The 24234-nt window shown below is 40.8% G+C and overlaps 1 protein-coding gene across 1 annotated transcript in view; it reads right to left on the reverse strand.

Annotated features, from left to right (window-relative positions):
• LOC311525942 (mitofusin-1-like) overlaps positions 1 to 24234 on the reverse strand; it is a 73992-nt gene that overhangs the window by 13664 nt on the left and 36094 nt on the right. Inside the window, 6 exon segments of the mRNA XM_084638451.1 lie at positions 196 to 300; positions 4531 to 4657; positions 6273 to 6394; positions 18428 to 18495; positions 18622 to 18775; positions 19442 to 19549. Coding sequence (XP_084494577.1) covers positions 196 to 300; positions 4531 to 4657; positions 6273 to 6394; positions 18428 to 18495; positions 18622 to 18775; positions 19442 to 19549 — 684 coding nt within the window.

Genomic DNA, 24234 nt, shown 5'->3' on the forward strand with positions numbered 1-24234 from the left:
TGCAGCACCAGGGGGGGAAAAATGAAATTCTCCACAGAACATTAATTTTGCTCAAATTCTACATTGTGCAGTGGCGCAGAATTCCCTCAGGAGTTTACAGTGCATGAATTATTAAAACTAACATACTAAAAGGTAGAACTAAGAGCCAATGCGAATGACAAATTATCTTCATCAAATCATTCAGGTGTTACTTACACTTTTATACAGCTTCAATACTTGTGAAGAAGGGTGAAAATCAGAATAAAATTCATCAACCAAAACAGAGAGTCGACAAATCTCATCAGTCATCGCAGAAGAAACCTGAAAATGTTAAAATATAGACATGGCAATAGAAGATTTTTTTTTTTAATTGAAACACAGAGTGCAAAGGAGGAAATTATTAAAATGCTAACTGCATCACTAGATTATTTAGGTTAAAAACATTCTGCCCATTCTCATGATTAATCAAAAAATGTGAACAGTTAGCAGTCTGTTGGTAAAATCCCTTTCCAATGTAAAGAGCACCTCATGAAGTAGCTAGTTCTGACAGACAATGGGGGCCACCATCTGCAGCCTCTGACCTTCCCCCCAGTTATCTCCATTGAAGAAGATTCCAGAAGTAATTTAAGAATGGCTACTTATCCTCCTACAGTAACCATGGTCCTTTGAGATGCATTATCCACAAGTATTCCACTTCTGGTGCACACTCGCCCCATTCATGGGAGATCAGAATCTATTTAAATAATAGTGGCCAATTGGGACATTGTGTTCTGGCACCCAACGGCTGAAGACAAAGGGTGAATCGAGTGAAACCTACCTTCAATTCCTTCACTGAAGCAGAATCCGGTTGATGTAGGATTCCACAGTAGCAGAGAAGGATGGCGAGTTGTGGAATACATGTAGGCAACACATCTCAGAGAACTACAGTTATGTCTACGCTAAAAGCTATGTCGGTGTGCAGGGGGAATCACAGCCATGTACTCATGCCAGCGCTCTTCCAGCTAGAGTGCGCAAAGGTAGCAGTCAGAGCACAGCAGCAGAGGCAGGGCTTAGACGTGCTGAGGCTACATAGGGCTATGCACAGGTGAACCACCCTCAGTTCCTTCTCTACCGCAAAGTTCCACAGAGGAAACACCAAAGCAGAGGAGAAAGAGATACACTTTGAAGAACTGCAGTTACTTCACAGGGTGAGTAACATTTCCTTCTTCTTCAAGTAGGGTGCCTATTGGTGCTCCACTTCAGGTGACTTTGGAGCAGTATCCCCAGGAGGATGGTGTTTCTGAATAGAGGTCTGGGAATACTACAATGGCCTCCTGATGAAGGTAAGCAGCCACCACCACCACTGGAACTTTTGAGAATACACTTGAAATTGAGGATAGTCCAAAAGGAAGCATCCAATATTGGAAGTGATATTGGCCTATCAGAAAGGCAAGTATATTCTGTGAGATGCATGAGTGGCAATATGGAAATGTCCATTTTATAGGCTGAGAGCTGAAAACCAATCCCGAGTCTAATGAAGGAATCATCATTGCCAGAGTCACCATTCTGAATTTGAAACTTTATAAATTTAGGAGCCTTGGATCTAAAAATCAGTCTCATATCTCCACTTTTCTTCGGTACAAGGAAATACCTCAAGTAGAAATCCTTCCCCCTTTGTGCTGAGCAGGGACAGGCTGTATCAGCCCTAGACAAAGAAGGATGTCTATTTCTTGTCTCAGTAGCAGCTTATAAGAAGAGACCCAAAAGAGGGAGGTGGGAAGGGGGAGGTATGTAAAGTAGATGGCATAGCCTGATGTAAATCTCCAAAATCCATCTGTCTGTAGTAATTTGCTACAATGAATGTCAAAAATGGGAGAGAGTTTCCAAATGCAGGGAGGTGAGCAAACTTTTGCAGCTGGTAGACCCAAGGTGGGCAGGATTTGAACCCTCAACCACCTCATCAAAACTGGTGTTTTGATAATGAAGATGCGTATTTGAATCAGATGAATTTATGGTTCTCTTCCTTGGGAATCTGTGGTTCTTTCTAGGGGTCTCTGGAACCTCAGAAAATTGTATCGAACAGGATCTCTGAGCAGTGTTCAATCTACTAAATTTTCTTTTTCTCTCAGGGTAAATCTCCAGAGATCCCAGAGTGGCTCTGGAGTCTTGGAGAGTTCAGATGGACTCGTCCATGTTCTCTGAAACCAACTTTAGACTAGGGCTGTCAAACTATTAAAAAAATGAAATTGCGATTAATCACAATTTTAATTGCGCTGTTAACAACAGAATACCCTTTATTTAAATATTTTTGGATGTTTTCTACATTTTCAAATAGATCAATTTTAATTACAACACAGAATACAATGTGCACAGTGCTCATTTTATATTATCTTGATTACAAATATTGGCACTGTAAAAAAGAAAAAACAAAAGAAATAGTATTTTTCAATTCACCTCAGAGAAGTACTGCAGTGCAATCTCAATAATGAAAGCGCAACTTACAAATGTAGAATTTTTTTTCCCACAGAACTAAACTGAAAAACAAAACAATGTAAAACTTTAGAGATTACAAGTCTACTCAGTCCTACTTCTTGTTCAGCCAATCGCTAAAACAAACAAGTTTGTTTATATTTATGGGAGATAATGCTGCTTGCGTCTTATTTACAATGTCACCTGAAAGTGAGAACAGGCATTCACATGGCACTGTTGTAACTGGTGTTGCAAGGTATTTATGTGCCAGATATGCTAATCATTCGTATATCCCTCCATGCTTCAACCACCATTCCAGACACAGAAGCATCTCATTGATCAGGAGGGCGATCCTAGTTGGTCCTGCTGACTGGAGGATGGCCAATAACTCGTGTTGCAATTCCCTGACTTCTTCAAGTGGCATCTGAATGGAGTCTGACTGGATCGCCACATGTTTAATAAGGTCTTGCATCTGCTTAAAATCATCGACCATAGACCATGGAAGAGACATTACCACTTCGTCTAATGATGATGAGGAGATGGTAGTTTGAGGAGTAGCCTCCTCATCTGCCCTAGTTTCCTGTTCCTCAAAATGTCTCCTCCTGCTGGGGAGTGATCTGAGGTGGTAGAAATTCTCTCTCCCTATTGTACCAGCAGGCTAGGCTCCAAGCCTTAGAAAACTGCTGTCAGTCAACAGCCCAGGGATCTCAGTATGACAACTAGAGGTATCCATATGGGAGGGGCAGTGGCATTTAAGGTTGTTCCCACCACTTGTGATGTCTTCCCCAGGGTTCCTCCTTGTCTCTGTGACTAACACAGAAAAGGTTCCTATAAGGATGGGTTAGGAGAGCCCTATGCTGAACAGCTAAAAATGCTGGTGAGTTAGTCTGTACCAGTGATAGATGAGAATCCAGTGACTGAGTGAGTTTTGGTACCAAGAGGCACTCGATACCCATGATCACCAGAGATTTTGGTTTTTCAGCCACAGAGAAGTATCTAAATTCTTGAGGTAGCAAATGGAGTGTCAGAACCAACCTGATGGTCTCTAGAAGTAGATGGTACCAAGGATTTTAATTGCTCTGATGACAAGGGTGACGGAGGTGGATGCTTCAATTTATACAGTACTGAGGGACCTGTCAATGGGGGGTTCTAGTGGTAAAGTTGTTTCCGATGGAACTGGTCTGGAGAAACACCTTCCCTTTGCCATCTCTGTTACACCTGGATGGTAAAGAAGCTCGCTCAGGGCAGCATGTGCTCACAGAAGAGCTTTGGGTCTTTCCAACCCCGTCAACACCAAAGGAAACTGTAGCCTTTATGGTACCAGGCAGAGAGGTCCATGATTCTGAGACCATTGACCTAGTGGGAAACCAAGGTCTTTTTGGAGAAAACTTTCTGGGACCTCTGGAGGTCTCTGGAACCATCCCCTTTCTGTGGGGTATTGAGCAGAGATCGAAGAAGGTGCACTAGATCTGCCCAGAGACTGAGGTACAAGGGATTCTCCCAATCTGGCTCTGAAGCAGGGCAAAGAGAGCTTGCTCTCCTAATTCTTCCTTGCCCTCCTAATTCTTCCTTGCCCTGGATCTAAGGGCTGAACAGAAGTTACATTTCTGTGGGAAGTGTGACTCTCAAAGCAACAAAAACACTTGGAATAGCCATTGCTAACTGGGATGGCATCCCAGCAAGTAAGGCAATGTTGAAACCCAGAGAGCTGGGCATAGCCTCCCAAAGAAGGCAAGTCTCCCCAAAGAGAGGAGAAAGGAAAAAAAAGGCTCTCCTCTCACTGGTAAAACTAAACTAACAACTATACTAAGCCAAACTAGTACTAAGAACTAAGAAAACAATTCTAGTTGGATGAGGCACACTCAAGGTGGACCTGCTAAGCTGCTCTCTCCGGCCAAGGCAATTGAGAAGGAACTGAAGGATGTGTGCATGGGCCACATGCACACCGCTAGAAAAAGTCTCCAACTGAAGGCGCATGGGATGCATGCACATCTGACACTACTCAAAGAAAACCAGGTGAGCCACCAAACTGTGAATTTGAAGATAGAAAATATTCTCTTCCTTGTTTGGATCTAAGACATTTGCTCTTTGTATGCAACCCACCTTGTTCTCTACTTCCTCAGTAACCTGTTTGATTTTTTTCTTAATATCCTCTGTTAAAATGTTCAGTTGGTTTCGAACAAATTCCAACCTATCTTTCTGGTCTTCTCGCTCTTCCATTGAATGAACTCTAAGGTAGCAGAAAAGAAATCACCATCACTAGCAGTTCTCCCAGAAACATAATAGTACAAAGAAACTTAATAAATTCAGCATGGATGAACAATTAATACAAGAGGGTTTATTAAGCAGTCAAATGAATCAGAAGTCATACGGGGCTGACAAAAGCTATCAATTGACATAAGCAAATGTCCTACTTGTCGAATGCAAGTAGAATACACATTAAGTTTACAGCTATTTCTTAACGTAACTGCTTACAGTTAGCTTTTCATACACTATCTCTGTTGCAAAGAGTGCGTTTGGAATTCGGGTACCAATTGTGGTATCTATAATTTAGTAAAGAAAAAGAAAGAAGGGTAAGGAAAGAATCTTGTTTGGGAAACTGGCCCTCTAAGTCTTAACTTATCTCTACAAATTAGTGGAGACAATTCCTCTGACCAGACTGTGCTATTACTGCTCACTAGCACCATTTGATTGCTACTTTACAATGAAACTGTATTTCTCATCTTGAAGACCAGGAAAAATAAAAAACACTAAAACCATGCCACATATTACTCTCCCAAGCAGTGCTGGGCACATAGCTCAAATGAGGATGGTTTAAAGGCTGAAGTTACATAAGCTGAACAGCCAGTGGCCATGCCACATGTTGATTCAAATGGTCTAGGGAGTGGCAGAGCATAGGTTTTGATGGACAGATTTAGAAAACAAAGCAACAGATTCAAGAAGGACTTCAAGAGTGGCATTCTTAGAATTAATCCAAGATCTGACAAAATGCATCAGATTAAGGATGTAAATGCACAACTAACAGAAGCTGGTGCATTCAGGAAGGGTATGAGATTTAGTGGGGGATTGTGTAGTCCACTGGAGGGTACATTATTGAGGAGCACAGATGGAAAGGAAGTAAACTGGAGAGGTTAATATACAACAGCACATTAACTATAGGTGAGAAAAGACCAGGCATCAAGGGCAGTTAGGAGAAATTTCTTTACTCAAAGTGGGAAGAGTATGTAACAGTTTCAGAAGCAAAAAAAAAAAAAAAAAAAATCAAAACAATTGTGAAAGTATTAGATAAGCAAAAGGAGGAAAGAAATATTATTAGGGGCAAAGGTGACATAGACCAGATTGCTCACATGAGCTCTGTCCATCCAAAGCGGTATTTTTACCACCTGCAAGCTGCCTGACTGTCACTTTTCCTCACACTCTCCTGCTCATTCACCCTCTTCGCTTTACAGTACGTTATAGAGGAGATAGGCTTCAGTATCGCTTCTAAAATGGTGGTTACAACAAGAAAGACTCCTTACAGTTCTAAAATAAAGACTCAAAAACCAAGCTCATACGATCAACTAGCCACCTTTGTAATCCGTTAACAATGAAGAAAGCAACAACATGAACGCAGTGATCCTTGGACACCTCAAAGCTGTTTTGCTTCTTCTCACACAGAACAAGTAAACATGAGGAAATGGTGCCAGTGAGCAGTATTAAAACTGAACAGTGAGAGAAATTCCCTATCCACCTCTTGTCAGTAGGGATAAGTGAACTTTAAAGTCTAGACTAGTGCAGGGAAATTAATGCAATGGAAATGGTTCTCTCTCTATGATCTGGATATACCAAAAACAAAAGACTCCTACCTTTTTTCTGCTGCTGCCACATTTATGGCGTCCATAATGTTTTTCACAGTATCTATTATCTGTTTAGCTCTGATAGTGTGCTGTTCAAACTTGGTTTTCACGGCTGACTGCGAGATACACTCCTGCGAGGGGCCCAAGCCACAACACATTACTGTAATTCCATACCAATGCTCTCAGGAATTTCAATGTCAGAAAGCACTTGCTGCTATCATCAAACTTAAACCCAAAGGAAAATAAAAAAGGAGGAAGTGTACAGAAATCAAAGACACAGAACTGAAAATTCAAATGGCTCTATAGCAGCAAGACTGTATCTTCAGTCCACAGTGTCCACAGTAATGTGAATTGTTTTTGTAAATAAAAAATCATCATAAAAGGAAAATCTGATGTACAAGCATGAAGATAAATCTGTTCCTTTCTCAATGGTATTAAGCATCTCAAAAATTTTCCACGTTTTGGTAGTGCTGAATATTTAGCACTGATTCTTACAGCACTAACTAGTTGGTGGTGGCTTTAACTGTCACATTAACTTTTCTGAAAGTTTCAGGGTTTAACCGTTTTTACCCCAAAAAGATTTTGCACAATTGCAAACTTACGTTGATATTGACATGCCTACCAGCCAAATATGCAATTTGGCCAACCACATGGGGCACTCCAAAACAAGTATTAACTTGAAAGGTGCAACAGCTGGCAAGCATTCTTTAAAATATTTTCCCCTCTTGCTGAATATTCATGTGTTAAATCTAATGGCACTGAATGGTTAGAAATAATAGAGTATAAGGCCAGAAAGGACCACTGTTATTATGTAATCTAACCTCCTGCTCTGCACAGGCCACTGATCTTCCTGGAATTAAATTCCTGTTCGAACTAGTGCACATCTTTTAGAAAAACACTGAATCTTGTTTTAAAAATTGGCAGTGATGGAGAATCCATCACAACCCTGGGTAAGTGTTCCAGTGGATAACTGCCCTCATTGTTAAAAAAATTATGTCTTGGTTTCCAGTCTGAATTCATCTAGCTTCGACTTCCAGCCACTTCATCTTGTTATACCTTTGTCAGTTACACTGACAAATTCATTATCAAATATTTGTTCTCTATGTAGTTTCTTATAAACTGTGAACAAGTCACTCCATAGCCATCTCTTTGTTAAACTTATCAGGTTGACAGACTGAAGGTCCTCACAAGAAGGCCTCTTTTCCAATCCTTTAGCATTCTTGTGTCTCCTCTCTAAACCCTCTCCAATTTAGCAACATTCTCCTTGAATTGTGGACACCAGAACTGGAAACAGTATTCCAGTGGTGGTCACACCAGTGTCAAACACAGACTTAACATAATTTCCCTGCTCTTACTCGTTATTACCCTGTTTATATATCCAAGGACCACACTAACTTTTTTGGACACAGCATCACATTAGAATCATAGAAGATTAGGGTTGGAAGAGACCTCAGGAGGTCATTTAGTCCAACCCCCTGCTCAAAGCAACTAAACTAACCCCAACTAAATCATCCCAGCCAGGGCTTTGTCAAGCTGGGCCTTAAAAACCAATAAGGCTGGAGATTCCACCACCTCCCTAGGTAACCCATTCTAGTGCTTCACCACCCTCCTAGTGAAATAGTATTTCCTAATATTTAACCTAAACCTCCCCTACTGCAACTTGAGACCATTGCTCCTTGTTCTGTCATCGGCCACCATTGAGAACAGCTGAGCTCCCACCTTTTTTGGAACCCCCCTTCAGGTAGTTGAAGGCTGCTATCAAATCCCCCCTCACTCTTCTCTTCTGCAGAATAAACAAGCCCAGTTCCCTCAGCCTCTCCTCATAAGTCATGTGCCCCAGCCCCCTAATCATTTTCATTGCCCACCGCTAGATTCTCTCCAATTTGTCCACATCCTTTCTGTAGTGGGGGGCCCAAAACTGGATGCAATACTCCAGATGTGGCCTCACATCAGGGAGCTCATGTTCAGCTGACTATCCATTATGACCTCCCAGTCCTTTTCAGAGTCACTGCTTCCCAAGATATAGTCTCCCATTCTGTACGCAAGGCCTACGAGCTTGTTTCTAGAGGTCTGACTTTACATTTGGCTGTATTAAAACAGACGTTACTGAAACTCAAACTAAAAAGACACAGATGACCAGTTTTGGCAAACTGAATTTATGGCCATAAAAAAGACTTTGAAATTAAGCCATTTCATACAGTGCAGACTATCCATTTAACTAACTGGTGTCACGCTGTGCTATTGTTTAATTTACAGACTGAGCAAACAGTATCAGTATCGTACATGTGTTTTAGAAATACGAGTAAGAGTTAAAGCATTTAGTTTCCTTTTATTGGATATAGCTAATGATAAAGGAGATTTTTAAAAGGTACAACTGGCAGTAAGTGCCTAACTCCCACTGACTTTCCCATTGAGTTGGGTGCCAAATTGCCATGTGTGCCTTTGAAAATTTTGCTCTCACCTACCCCTGAATAATAGTTTGTGACTAGATGTAAACAAAACACTAAACGGAAAAAAACAGAATGGGTAAAAGGTTCTCTTTGTTCCTCGATGAAGCAGATCTAGAAATCAGCAACGAAAAGCCAGAGGTTCATAGTTATCAGCACACTGTTAGAGCTAGACTAGACATGTAGGAAAGATGAGAATCTTTCAAATATTAGTAGGTAGTAGATAAAGGGATTATAGTCGTTCACTACACAATCAGAAAATCCAGTTAAAGCACTAGGAAAAACACAAGCATTAGTTATATGTCTGGAAAGACGAGAGAGAGAGAGAGGAATAAGTCTGCTTTTAAAGTTTACAAATGCATTTATCAAAAGGAAGGTAAAAGCTGCGGTGCTTCCCTAATATAACTCAGAACAGTTACCTCAAACTGCACTTCAAGTATAGCCGGTTAATTTGCCTCTAAGTGCACAGCTCAATACATTTACTGTGCATCGCATCAGAGGGGCACTCTGCAATGGAGTATTAATTAAAGATGTTTGAGTTATAAACTCCCCCGTCCCCACCCACTTCATGAAGCAGTGTGGCAAACAGTGACCCAAGAATGATGGATGTCTTTTTGACATAGCACATTAAGTGCTGATGCTCTGTGTCAAAAATATAATTTCAATAGAATCTATTATAAAAATCTCAGAGGAAACAATTAAACTCTCTTCCACATTCCATGAGACTGAAAACACACGCACACACCCCTAACCCCCATAGTTAGCCCACTGAAGGCTCCATGGATTAAAGATCACATCAACTAGCTTTTCTCTTGTCACGGTATGTGTATATATTTTGGGTGTGCACATATTATAAGTGAGGCGGGTAGTGTGTAACCTCTAGGTTAAACTAGAGGTATAAAGGCAGTTTTTAAGTATAAGGATAAAATGTAGGTATAAGACAGCAGTGCAAGAAGCCTACAGGCCCAAACCTGTAAGAAATGAGCTTAAGCATTTAGCATAAGATAGGCTTATTAAGTGCTAGCATTGGTAAGTTGATCAACAGTGTCCCTAAATCATAAGATGGTATAAGATATAATTTTTGCAATAAACAATTCTGCTGAAATTCTGCACAAATTGCTGACAGAACTTCAAAACATCAGTGGATGCTCATTTGGGTATTTTAGGATAGGAACACTGACGCTTAACCACAGGATTGCTCTGGTAACTGACTGACGTGTGTGTGTGTGTATATATTTCTCTATCTATCTACCTACCTACCTACCTACCTTCATTTTTGGTTTTTATTTTATTTAATTTTTCCCAGGAATTTATATTGGTGTTTATTACTACAACCACCAAAACAGGTGAAAGTCAGTGAAAAAAAACAATTTTTCTGGGTAAATATTGAGGTTTATTTTGGTGGACAGAAGGACGGGGGAAGAAGTAATCAGTAGATTAATGCTTTGATGAATGAAATTCAATATGGTTTGCTGCAGAACTAAAGCAGAACTCAAACCACGACATTTCTGAGTTTAAGAAAACAATACCTCTCTAATCCCCCCAAAATTTTTTTCATTTGAATCAACAGTTTACTGTTGTAGACTTAGAACTATTAGCCTATAAATATTTACATTTAATAATTAGGCCACACCATTTGCAGCGCATACCCTCAACTTCATCCTTTTCTCCTGTTTTTGTTTTTTTTTAAACTTTTGAATACTTCCTTGCGTTCTGAAATGTATTCTGATACATATTTTTGTTTTCTTCCCATTTTAGTGTATCAGATCTTTAAACCGTTATCTGCTAACAACTTGAAATGTGTACATGGTAGGCGTGAAATTCATCAGTACATTCAAATGTGTACACACTTCAGAGCTTGCATGTGTGCCTGTTTATTGTATTTTCTAGACTAATATATAGCCTTACTTCAACAGGCAGTTTGCATATATACACATACTAATGTATTATTGTAATACATATATGTCATGCAATGTATTATATTTTCTTAATAAAACAAGTTATTTTTTATATATTTGAATGATAAAAAATAGGGTGAAAATCAGAAAAAATACTTTTTGTAAAATCCAGGATTTTTTCAGTAAAAATCAGTTTAAATTGAAAACGTAGGGATTTACGCACATCCCATTACACTTCAGATAGATAATTAGTATAAGAATATAGAATAAGGAGACACCAACATTATTAGGGTGAGGAAGTTAGTTACAGGCAAAGGAGGCCAAACATTTATGAATATTCATGGCAGCCATAGCAAAGCTAACCATAGCCTAAACCATTGAGACCCTGACCAATCGTTTAGCATGGCCGAGATAGAATGGGATCCTCATCGATGACCACCTGTCTCCCTTCCCTTAGGTCTTTGCAAGGATTGTGTGAGTATGCATATGAAATGACATGGGATGTAAAGTTAATATTGCATTACTGTTGCATTCTTGTTTGGATCACAACATTTGTGTTTAATAACCTTGTTAATAAAACTATTGAAAGCTCAGAACTTTTTTCTTCAGTATGACTGTTGCAAACATGCACATGGGTGCTTCCAATTTAACCATAATTCTAACAATTGTTGGCCTCCTCTTGGAACTGGAACCTGGTCAAACCTCAGAATGTTAATTTGCTAAACTGGGAATTCTTAAATAAAAATACAAAGTGAACAGATCAGGCAACAAATGCCGCCTATTACTAAAATGGTCTTATAATGGGAACGTTGGGCTATATTTTCAACTTAAAACTATACAAAACTAATTGTTCAGGTTGAATTTTCTCATGCTGGGTGTCTGCCTCAGGCTGAATTTTCTGGGAAAAATTCAACCAAAACAGTTCACTTGTTTCCAGGAATAAGGTCTGAGGAAAATATATTGTTCTGCCCATGCTAAAAAATTGTGCCAACCTTTTTTGAGACGTTCTAGCGTCCCCATGCTTTGGAGTAGGTACTAGATATTTGTCAGTGGGGTGCACTTTGCATCTGAGATGTGCCTTTCACCATCCTTGTGAAAATCTCCCCAAATCAGGCAAGTGATAACCCTTTGAAAAAAGTCTGCAGTTCGCACATGCTCATTAGACACTAGCTAGAGCTTCATTTCTGAATTTCCCAAAGAAAGCTGCATGGATTTTGTCTGCATGGAACTGCTTTCCCTGCAATTGGAGCTCTGTGTTCTTGTGTGCTGGGGCTAGGCATCAGCCCTGAAAGCAGGGTAACTGTCTTGCATGTGCTCTCAATGCCTCCCCTGCTGAACCAAGTGTGGAGTGTGGAGAAGAAAGCTACCTGATCTGAATGCAGAACAGATAAGAACTGGATCTAGGGGGAAGGGAGTAGAGCGAGACAAGGAGCCTGGGAGATGGGAGAACTGAACTGGCTGGGTAAAGAAACTGGGACAAAGAACCTGGTAGTCCACGGGACAGGGTATGTGGGTGAGTGACTGGAGGCCAGGGGAAGAGATTCAAATCAAATGACAAGCCATGGGAATCGGGGGGAAAAGAAGAAATGCCTGGGAGCTAATGGGGGAGACTGGAATTGAGATACCAGAAGAGGAGACTAGGACTGACTGGGCAAGGAGATTGGATGAAAAGATTGAGGCGTGGAGACTGGGAGTGACTAGGTGAGGAGAATAGGACATGAAACAAGGAATCAGGGATAGGGAAGAGACGGGACAGCGTAGAAGGGATCAAGTTTGAGGGGAACATACAGAAGAGTCTGTGCGCACTAGAGTACACAACCCTTCAAAGCCTGTAACGGAATACAAGATTCTCAAGTTTTTGTTATTCCTCATCAGCACATATCTATGAAACACACTGGCAAACTGTCACATTCCCATCTAGATGCTGGTCCACAGAGAGGATGACAACCTACTACTGCTATGAGTTACTCACTCCCTTAGCTCATGTAGCAGAGGTTTTGCAGTGGGTGTAAAGCTTCAATATTTATTTTTATTTATTTTTTCCAGTATGCGTTCTCCAAAAGCAAAGAAATTGCATGCACACGCACACAAACACACAAAACTATGTTAAAAGAACATAAAGGTTACTAAGTTAAGAAATGCCAGATTTAAAGGTTCCCCAACTTCCTGGAAGTCCAAATCAGACCTTAGAGGCACATGGAATGCGTTAACAGTGAATGGCACTGGATACAGGACAGCTCTTGTCAAAGAACTCATCTGCTACAAGATTGTAATCACCAGCATCAAAAGCATCACCTGGCACAAAATCATCAAGCTACTGTGGAAGGAGCAACCTGCCTCCCCTCCGGTGGTCCACATTGAACTCAAGGTGTGGCACTTGTTATTAAACAAATTCTAGCACAGACTTTAACCACATGGCACATCATATCTCAATGCTTGGCTCTGACATCATTATGGACACTTATCTGTTGTTGTGCCCTACACACCAACAGAAGATGCATCACCTATGAAAAATGACGCATTCTACCAACAGCTAGCAGCAAAAATCCAGTCAGCTCTGCCACATGACTAGCACTCAGAAATTTTGATGCCGGGACTGGGGGCAATCTAACTGGGTATGAAACTGTGAGAGGATCCTTCAGTTTGGATTTCCCAAATGGTATCATCACCCAGCTTTTTGGCGTTTTATGCCACTGAGAGCTTTGCAGTTATGGACTCCTAGTGCAGGCATCTTAAAAACCATCACTAGGCATACCATGAGAGAAACTGACCACACCCTCATCAGAAATTGCTCCATAATGAAATTTCACTGAGTCCAGTGGTGCTAGAACACCATAAACCTCAAATCATAGACTAGTTGTTGCTGTGCTCTCACTGCATTTTCCAACTCCTTGCAAGCCAGATGTCCAACAGTACAATGTCTAGTGTCTATCTGAAGATCCTGTTGAAGCTGTGAAATCCACACAGGCTGTCACTGATCACATATGTAACCTCGATACCCTCTCAGAAGATGTGGAGATCGCCTGGAGTATCGCATCCGTCCACAGACACAATCAGCTTCAGACGGTTCACAAGAAACCTTGGATTTCTGAAGAGGCCTTTGATATATTATCAAAAAAGGCAGAAGAAGAGGCAAGCAGGGAAATGTCCAAGAATGTAAAATGACTGAAAGGCATTTTCTGGGCTACTGAAAAACATGACCATGACATCTACAACTCCCTGGCTGAGGAATCAGATGATGGCCTAAAGTACAACAACCTGCATCCTGCCTACATAGCCATCACACACTTGGCTGGTGGCCATAAACAGCCTTCTAAAATCCCCATCGCAAAGTCAGATGGCTCTCCTTCTGAACCATCCTTTGAACCCTTGATCTGCTGATGACTGCCAAGAGCTACACAACCTGGCAAACCACATAGCTGCAGACCTGGAGACAAACACTGATCTTCTGTTAATCAGGAAGAAAGAAAGGCCATCCCAAAATTACAGAATGGATATGCTGCTGGACCTGATGGTATTCCACCTGGGCTGCTCAAAGGTGCCTTGGAACCAGTGAGCATCAACCTGCATAAATTGTTATTAAAAGCATGTGCATCAGGCAAAGTACCAACAGAATGGAAAGAGAGCATCATATTGTCCCTGTGCAAGGGAAAAAGATCTCGCAGAGCGCGGCAACTACAGGCCGATCTCATGGTTATCAGTCCCAGGAAAGGTTTTCACTTGTTCCGTTTAGTAGGATGCAGCTGCTCCTTAACAGACATCGTCATCCACAGCAATCAGGTTTCACTGTTGGGCAGTCAACAATAGATATGGTCCTTACCCTCTGGCTGAGCTGCACTGAAAATTTAACTGTCTGTTTCATGTGGCATATAATCGATATCAAAGCAACTTCTGATTTGGTCAATAGGTCAGCACTTTGGCTCACATTGAAAAGAATTGGCATTTCAGATGTTTGCGGATGATATCAAGATGGGAGGGATTGCAAGTGCTTTGGGGGACAGGATTAAAATTCAAAATGATCTGGACAAACTGGAGAAACGGTCTGAAGTAAATAGGATGACATTCAATAAGAACAAATGCAAAGTACTCCACTTAGGAAGGAACAATCAGTTGCACACATACAAAATGGGAAACAGTTGCCTGTGAAGGAGTACTGCAGAAAGGGATCTGCGGGTCAGAGTGGCTCAAAAGCTAAATATGAGTTAATAGTGTAACACTGCTGCAAAAAAAGCAAACATTCTGGGATATATTAGCAGGTTTGTTGTAAGCAAGACACGAAGTAATTCTTCTGCTCTACTTTACACTGATTAGGCCTCAATTGGAGTACTGTGTCCAGTTCTGGGCACATATTTCAGGAAAGATATGGAAAACCTGGAGAAAGTCCAGAGAACAGCAACAAAAATGATTAAAGGACTAGAAAAACATGACCTTTTAGGGAAGATTGAAAAAACTGGGATTTTTAGTTTGGAGAAGAGAAGACTGAGAGGGGACATGATAACAGTTTTTAAGTACATAAAAGGTTTTTACAAGGAGGAGGCGGAAAAATTGTTCTCCTTAACTTCTGAGGATAGTATAATAAGCAATGGGCTTAAATTGAAAAAAATGCGGTTTAGGTTGGACATTAGGAAAAAACTTCCTAACTGTCAGAGAGGGTAAGAACTGGAATAAATTGCCTAGGGAGGTTGTGGAATCTCCATCATCGGAAATTTTTAAGAACAGGTTAGACAAACGTCTGTCAGGAATGGTCTAGATATTTAGTCCTGTCATGAGCATAGGGGACTGGACTAGATGACCTCTTGAGGTCCCTTCCAGTCCTATGATTAGAGTCCCACAAAATTCACAGTCCATTCTGGTCAATTTCATGGCTATAAAATTTGAAAATTAGTTAATTTCACATGTTCAGATGTTTACAGCTGAAATTTCAGGGTATTCTAACTGTGGGTGGGTCACAAACCTGTTGCGTGGGGGAGGGTTGTGGGATTACCACCTTCACTTCTGTGCTGCCTTCAGAGCTTGGCTCTGAAGGTGGCAGCCACTGAGCTTCCTGCAGACACAGCAGGTTCCTGGAGGTGGGTCTGATCTCCTCCCAAGAGTGGATGTGCAGGCAAGAATAAGTCCTGTCCCTCCCCAGTCCAGCCAGTACTAGTAGTTAGGAGTCCCTGGCTGAGGTGCTTCCAGCAGCATGGGGAAGATCAGATTTCAAGAGGAGGGCTTATTTCATGATCTGTGACACATTTTTCATTGCTGTGAAATTGGTAGGGCCCTACCTATGATTCTGTTCTGCTAAATTTGGAAGCGATCCTCACATTGATAGTGTGTGCATTGATTCACTGCTTTTATCACGTTTCTACACAACCTTAGGTGTACAGCACAGATATACTCTCTCCCCAGCACTATTCTGTTGAGCTAGCCACTGGATATTAGGATTTGCTGCTCCACAATTCAGAATCAAGGTTGGTCAAAAAGTGTTCATTGACCAAGAATATGTTGAAGACACTGCCTTACTTGTATACATGTCAGAGAATTTTCAGCCCTGCCCTTCAGTGTCTCCAAGACACCACCTGCAATATGGGGGTTAAATGTCTCATGGCAGAAGAAACTTGGAGCTGAATCACCAAAATCCATGGTGCAGATGGAGTCTAGTATCATGAAGAGCATTGACAAACTCATCTACATAGGCTGCAAAGTTCAAACTGGGCATTCGTTGACAAATAAGTCTTGCCACCTCTACCATGAAGTCCATGTTTTGCTTATGGATGCAAAAATGTCTGTGCTGAGACAAAGCTCAGACTCTATCAAACCGATGTAATATCTGTATTACTCTATGGGTCAGAAATCTGGACGCTCTTAAGGGCAGACTAGGAGTGGTTGGGGGATTCCATCTGTGCTCTCAGCACCAAATCCTGAGCATAAAGTGGTTTGAATTTGGGCTGTCAATCGCAGAATGATATAGCCTTCCTTCAATCACTCATATTAAAAAGCAGTGTTGCACACTCTTTGTCCATGTCATCAGGATGGACAAAAACACCCCAGCATACCATGCTATCAAACTCTCCACTGATGGGCAAAGGAGTTCACACCCTGACCTGACGCCGTCAGTGCAGTTGTCCCAGAGATTTGCAAGATTGAGTCAGACCTGGGAACTTCACTATATGCTGCCCGATGCAACACTACCATCCCTGGTCACTCTGGCTGGCTCAACGGTCCTCAGAAGACATGTATGCTTGATGATGTGCAACCTTTAATTCTAGCATTTCCTAACTTCTGAGTTCCCTAAATTCTGCCTGCCTTTGCAACCTTAATGTTCTTTTAACACAGTGTGCGTTATATATTAAAATTTTCAAAAGCCCTTAAATGGTTTAGGGGCCTAAGTCCCATTATGAGCCAATAGGACTTAGTCACTTCTGAAAACTTTACTCAATCTTAACTGCTATTGTATTAAAACAATGAAAATAATTACAAACAAAACATAATCCACATTTTGTTAGAACCTGTAGTAAAATGATAAGAAATTTCACACTTCATACTTTATTCTTAAACTGCCCCAATGACCCTAGGCACTCTGGCATACACAGTACAATCCGTCACTGTTCCAAGAACTCAGTCATCTAACACAGCAAGGAAGTTAATGATCATGTTTAAGACTTTGCCTGGCATTTCCTTGATTGGTGGGATTAAATCAAGCTCTTCTTTTAGGCACAGTTTTGTTGTATTCATATTATTAGACGGTTTGATTCAGCTCAGATCAAGCGTTTGTTTGTAACGTGAGAGTGAGAGACTTTCTAAATGCATTTTGATTTCTCTTATATATTGAGAACACAAGCTATGTTGTGGAGTGCATAGGTAGATTCATAGTATTTGCTGAATCTAACTACATCCATATCATTCTAGGCTTATGACGTTAACTGAACACAATGAGGCGCTAACATGTGCCATTTAAAATAAGGAGTGATCCTGGTGATTCAACAGATTGAAATCTCTAGGAATGGCATTTTAACATAAGAATTGTCCAAGTTCAGTAGAATAGCTAGATATCATCATACTGGAACCAGCCAATGGTCCATCTAGTTTAGAATCCTGTTTCTGAAGAGAGCATCAACCTCAAGAATGGATAGAGCTGAACGGATAATGTTCATTTCTGTGGGAGCAGCGAGTACACAAAAATACTGCTACTGCTAAATGTTTCAGTAAGTAGGTGCTGCAATTCCAATGCCCCAGCTTTTAGGATGTGATTAAGTGTTCAATGCTGCAGCCATGAAATAGTTTCTGATACAAACAGCAAAAGGTTCTAAAATAGCTATGTGCAATCAAGGGCTCAAAACTGCTTAGAAGTCAGAACAACTTCCTTCCCTCCCCCCGCACTGTAAATGAAAAAAGGTCTGCAGTCACAAGAGAGTAAGTCTGGAATGTCAAGGTTGAGAGTACAAAATATAGAAAAGCAGGGCATATTGGCTCTAAAATATTGAAAGCTTAACTATACTGTTTGCATGTTTTCACATCATGTAAGATTTTGGTACAGTAACTGATGAGTAATACCTATTGGTATCTTCATAGATTATAAGTTGTACTGGTGTTAAGTTCTTCTATAAAAATGAAGAGCCCGATTCTGCCACCCTTCCTCACAGAGTAATACCTATTCAAGCAAGTACATACTACTCAATGTGAGCAAGGATGACTGGGACCCCAAGTTAGCTCAAGACTGGCACTGTGTGCGTGTATTTATGATATGCAATGAAATGAAGCCAAGAAGGGAACAAAGTCACCTTGGCATCACAACGTTCTGAAAACGTACGGTCTTAAAAAAGCCCACGACATCTACCTCAAATATTTGCTCAAAATTCTGGAATTCCTGAAATCTTGCCTGAAATCCTTCAGCAAGTGCACCACCTGCAAAGCATAATATAGATTTAAGGTAGATCATAAAATCTCATAGTAAGTTACTGTATTTTAACTCCTAAACTAAACTCAGACATTTTATATACACATGAAGGGGATGTAGGGTTCAATACGTACCACTCTCTGGCATCCCTTGGGCCTTCTGCTTTCTAGCACTAAGAACTTCCTTGGCTGAAACAAAAAAGATGCGGTTCTGTGCTTCTGAGAGATCAACGACTTTGAGCTCATCGACTAGGAAGGTCAGACAGCGCTCCATGTGCTGCCTGCGCACCTGTAAGACAAGGCAGAAAAGGGGATTAAAAAAGCCAGTCAAATTGAAAACAAACATTTCTGAGAAAGAGAAATCAAAACCTTAGAGCAATAAATAATCCCACTGATCCCAGAAGCCCTGAAAAACCCTCATGTAATAAGATTCCCTCTAGTTCTAAAGAGGCAGCAACTGCTCCTAATTAGCCATTTTGAATTTCCGCACCTGCCAAGAAGAATTTTTTGAGTACTCAACCAAAAGCTGATGCTCTCAGAGGTACTGAAATAACAATTGCTTTATTACCCAAAAACAGAGTATGATATATTGCATGTCAGTTACGTGTGGAAATGAGGATTTTAAAAAAATAAAATAAAATAAAAATCTCGAAAGTTATTTTAAAAAGCCATCACAGAATGAAGGTTTTAGTTTGGTAATTACGTTTGAAGCAGGTGGTAAAATGCTTTTGCATTCTGATCACATATCCTCCCTCAATTTTTCTTTACGACACTGAACACGCTCCATCCCCTGATTTGTTTTATGCATTATAATGTGCCTATTCCCATAGTATCTATACACATAAGCACACATTTACATGTTTGGCAATATTTTCGCCTATAGTTTAAACAAGCCATTGTTTCTGCTATAGTTATCTGACATTTGTTATTACCAAAGGATGAAAAAGTAACTCACATCTTCCATATATTCAGGCTCTGATGCAGATGCATCCCAGCGATTATTCAGGATGAAGATGTTTGGCTTGGAAAGTCGTTCATTTACTTTGTGAAAAAAGTGCTTTTCCTAAGAATTGAGGAAAGAAAAAACAAAGAATAATGCCATCTTTTGAAGATGATAGATTCTGGATTATCAAATTGTTACTTTCTTGATTTAAATTACAGCTGTTAAAAAAAAATACTTTGACGCTTTCTGCTTCCTTAAAATTTAGCATTTTATATTTGTCCAAAAATCATGAATTATATTCATATTATACCAACAATAAAATCTAATCCAAGAGTTTCACAAGCTATAAAGAGGGGCACTAATTCTTCTCTGAAAAACAGACATAAGGTAAAACTACTTCATAATTTAAAAAGGTAATGTCTTCCTTATTTGAATGTCCTTTTACTCTTGCACATCCAGAACCACTGTTCATATCAAACTATATTATCCAGTGGAATACAAGTAAGCAACATTCTGTTCAGGGGGCATGATGAACCACTGAAAACTTGACTTGAACCTCCTGAATAACTGCTGAATTTTCTATGGTAAACTGAATAATATGTGCACATGCTTGCAAACATCTTCAAGTTATCTTGCAAGCCCCTGCTACTTTTCAACAGTCATAATGAAATAATCAGAACAGAGTGACCATCAGTGAGCACAGCTGAAGAGTGAAAGATCACCTGGCCATCTTCAGTGTCTCTTCAGTGTCTTAAACAGAACACCGACTACACTATTAAGCCATGTCTACACTATGGGTGCTACAGCAGCACATCTATGGCCCAGTAGTTATGTGACTATGTAGTGCCATAGTGTAAATGCTTCCTACAGTGATAGAAAGAATTCTCCATCTCTATATGAACTCCACCCTCTTGAGCGATGGTAGCTTGTTTGACAGAAGCATTCCTCTGTTGTCCTCGCTGCATCTACACTCGGTGTTAGGCTGACGTAGCTACAGTGCTTCTAAGCACCGTAGCTATGCCAACCTAGCCCCAGTGTAGACCAGGCCTTAGATAAAACATTTGAAATACTTAAATTGCTATGATCCAATAAGAAATTGTAAATCTGCAAATAAGGCACTATTCCAACAATAAGAACTCCTTCCAACAGAACCCAGTGGCCTTCGATTTCATAGAATCAAAGAAGATATGGGTTGGAAGAGACCTCAGGTCGTCATCTAGTCCAACCCCCTGCTCAAAGCAGGACTAACCCCAACTAAATCATCCCAGCCAGGGCTTTGTCAAGCCAGGCCTTAAAAACCTATAAGGTTGGAGATTCCACAACCTCCCTAGGTAACCCATTCCAGTGCTTCACCACCCTCTTAGTGAAATAGTGTTTCCTAATATCCAACCTCGACCTCCCTCATTGCAACTTGAGACCATTGCTTCTTGTACTGTCATCTGCCACCACTGAACAGCCTAGCTCCCAACTTCTTTGGAACCCCACTTCAGGTAGTTGAAGGCTGCTATCAAATCCCCCCCCACTGTTCTCTTCTGCAGACTAAATAACCCCAGGTCCCTCAGCCTCTCCTCATAAGTCATGTGCCCCAGCCCCCTAATCATTTTCACTACCCACCACTAGACTCTCTCCAATTTGTCCACATCCTTTCTGTAGTGGGGGGCCCAAAACTGGATGCAATAATCCAGATGTGGCCTCAACAATACCAAATAGAGGCGAATAATCACTTCCCTCGATCTGCTGGCAATGCTCCTACTAACGCAGCCCATTATGCTTGTTAGCCTTCTTGGCAACAAGGGCACACTGTTAACTTATATCAAGCTTCTCATCCATTGTAATCCCCAGGTCATTTTCTGCAGAACTGCCGCTTAGCCCGTCAGTCCCCAGCCAGTAGCAGTGCATGGGATTCTTCCATCCGAACTGCAGGACTCTGCACTTGTCCTTGTTGAACCTCATCAGATTTCTTTTGGCCCAATCCTCCAATTTGTTTAAATCACCCTACCCTCCAGTGTATCTACCTCTCCCCACAGTTTAGTGTCATCCGTGAACTTGTTGAGGGTGCATGCCATCCCATCATCCAGATCATTAATGAAGATGCTGAACAAAACAGGCCCCAGGACCGACGCCAGGAGCACTCCGCTTGATACCGGTTGCCAACTAGACATTGAGCTGTTGATCACTACCCATTGAGCCCGATGATCTAGCCAGCTTTCTATCCACCTTATAGTCCATTCATCCAATCCATACTTCTTTAACTTGCTGTCAAGAATACTGTGGGAGACCGTATAAAAAGCTTTGCTAAAGTCAAGATATATCATGTCCACCACATTCCCCACATCCACAGAGCCAGTTATCTCAACACAGAAAGCAATCAGGTTGATCAGGCATGACTGGCCCTTGGTGAATCCATGTTGATTGTTCCTGATCACCTTCTTCTCCTCAAAGTGCTTCAAAATGGATTCCTTGAAGACCTGGCTCCATGATTTTCCCAGGGACTGAGATGAGGCTGACCGGTCTGTAGTTCCCCAGATCCTCCTCCTTCACTTTTTTAAAGATGGACACTACGTTTGCCTTTTTCCAATTGTCCGGAACCTCCCCCGATCCTCATGAGTTTTCAAAGATAAAGGCCAATGGCTCTGCAATCACATCAGCTAACTCCCTCAGCACTCTTGGATGCATTAGCTCCAGCCCCATGGACTTATGCATGTCTAGCTTTTCTAAATAGTCCTTAACCTGTTCATTCACCACTGAGGGCTGCTCACCTGCTCCCCAGGTGCTGTGCTGCCCAGCGCAGCAGTCTGGGAGCTGACTTTGTCTGTGAAGACCAAGGCAAAAAAAGCATTTAGTACTTCAGCTTTTTCCACATGATGTCACTAGGTTGCCTCCCCCATTCAGTAAGGCTCCTCCCTTAGGAGGGAGCTATACCAAAAAAAGTTTTGTGGTCCCTCCATTGGTTTTTCAGCAGGCCACTAAACAAAACTATTCCTCCACGTACTATAATTGTATCAAGTGAAGATAATGCACACACAAGGACAGGAATATTATGTAACTGCATTCTCCATTTGAACAGGAGGGGTGTGCAAGTGGGGGGCAAAAAAAGTCAGCAATTGCCACACTTGGTGAGGCAAGATATTTGCACGCATTAGAACAATTAAAATTCATTTAACAAAGTCTTTCATCTCATTGCACCTACCACGCTAACAAAAATGTAAACAGGATAGGAAGTTTTATTCCTAAAGAAAATGGGATATAAACCAAGATTTTATGAAAACTCTGTATTGGGATAAAAATATCTAGATCACTACTAAAAATATTTTGTTTAAAAAAAAAAAATCGCCTCTTCCAACTGAAATAAGCTTCCACTGCAAATTATCTTCAGATCCCATTACATATGTGCTACACTCATTAATAATGAGGAATTATGAGTATGGTAACTCAAAGATCACATGAGTTTTATACACAGACAAGCTGTAGGACAATGACCCAATTTTAAATTTAATATTTTTCTTCTGTGCCTGGTTGAAAAACATTATTCAGTAAAATCATATTAAATAAGCACAAAATTGCCTATTAGCCCAGGATGCTAAAAATCAAACACAAAATTAACAAGAATTTTCCTGCAGATTTACAGCCCATACACGGTTCCTACATGTTTACAATCCCAGTCTGACCATTAAAAAATAAGCTATTTTCCTGAATTAATGAGAGAACCAAATCAACTTTGGCCTTTGTTACTTCATTACCAAGCACACAGGTCCTCACTGTTTCCATATTTCTAAGTGGTAATGGATTCTTGACAAAAATCCAACAACTTTTTTAAACCCAGAGAACATTGAGATTAATGATTTCTAGTCTCCCTCCATACGAAAAGCCAACATGTCCTGCAAGAGGAGGAGTTAGTGAAGCCACAATTCTACCAAATCCTCTCTCTCCGTTAGATGATGTCAGAAGATACCTCTTTTGTCAGAAAACCTCATTTGCAAAGGAGTCTCCATGGCTTGAACTCAGAAAATAGTATGCAGTGTTTTTAAGATCAGCTTTTGCTCTCTTCAGATTCCCATTCAGTTATTCCAACCTACTGGAATGCTGGGGAAGATTTTCTTTTTGAATTCATTTCTTTATTTCATTAATAGCCACCAGGGTAGTAGTAAGGAGAATAGAAATCTTGCTTTCCTAGCACTGTCCTTCAGAAAGACAGGTTAGATAAATTGATGACATGTATTCTTATGAGGGAAATAAGAGCACCCTCTTCGGTGCTGGGAACATACAGAATTTCACACAGATGCAGGTTTACTCCACACCTCTTTCGGTCAGGTTTAGTGTATGGGTGCTGCATTGTTGGTGGCCTGTGACACACAGAAGGTCAGACTACATGATCTGGTTGTCCCTTCTGTCCTTAAATGCCATGATCTTTTATATCTTCTTTCAATTCTGTGTATAAAGTATTTTAGTGCAGTCTGCTTCCTTGATAACACACTTACTGTTAATCTTTTTCATCAGAAAATCTTGAGCCTCCTATAAAGTTGGGCAAGTATTACTGCCATTTTATAGATGGGGGAAATGGAGGCAGAAAGCATAAATGACTTTGCCTAGAGTCAGAGCAAATCAGCAATAAAGGGGAGAACAGGATGCTGATGCTTTAACCATTATATCACACTGTGCTGTTAGCCCCCAATAATCATGGAAAATTCACTATATAAATTCTAGGAGGAAAGCAGAAGCTCCCACATATCAATGGACCTTGGGAAGTCATCTTACTGGATCCTTGTGCGTTTAAGCGAAGACCGAACAATTTTAATTTACAAGAG

The sequence above is a fragment of the Lepidochelys olivacea genome (genome assembly GCF_965140295.1).
Source record: "Lepidochelys olivacea isolate rLepOli2 genome assembly, chromosome: 9".
NCBI classification, from domain to species: Eukaryota; Metazoa; Chordata; order Testudines; family Cheloniidae; genus Lepidochelys; species Lepidochelys olivacea.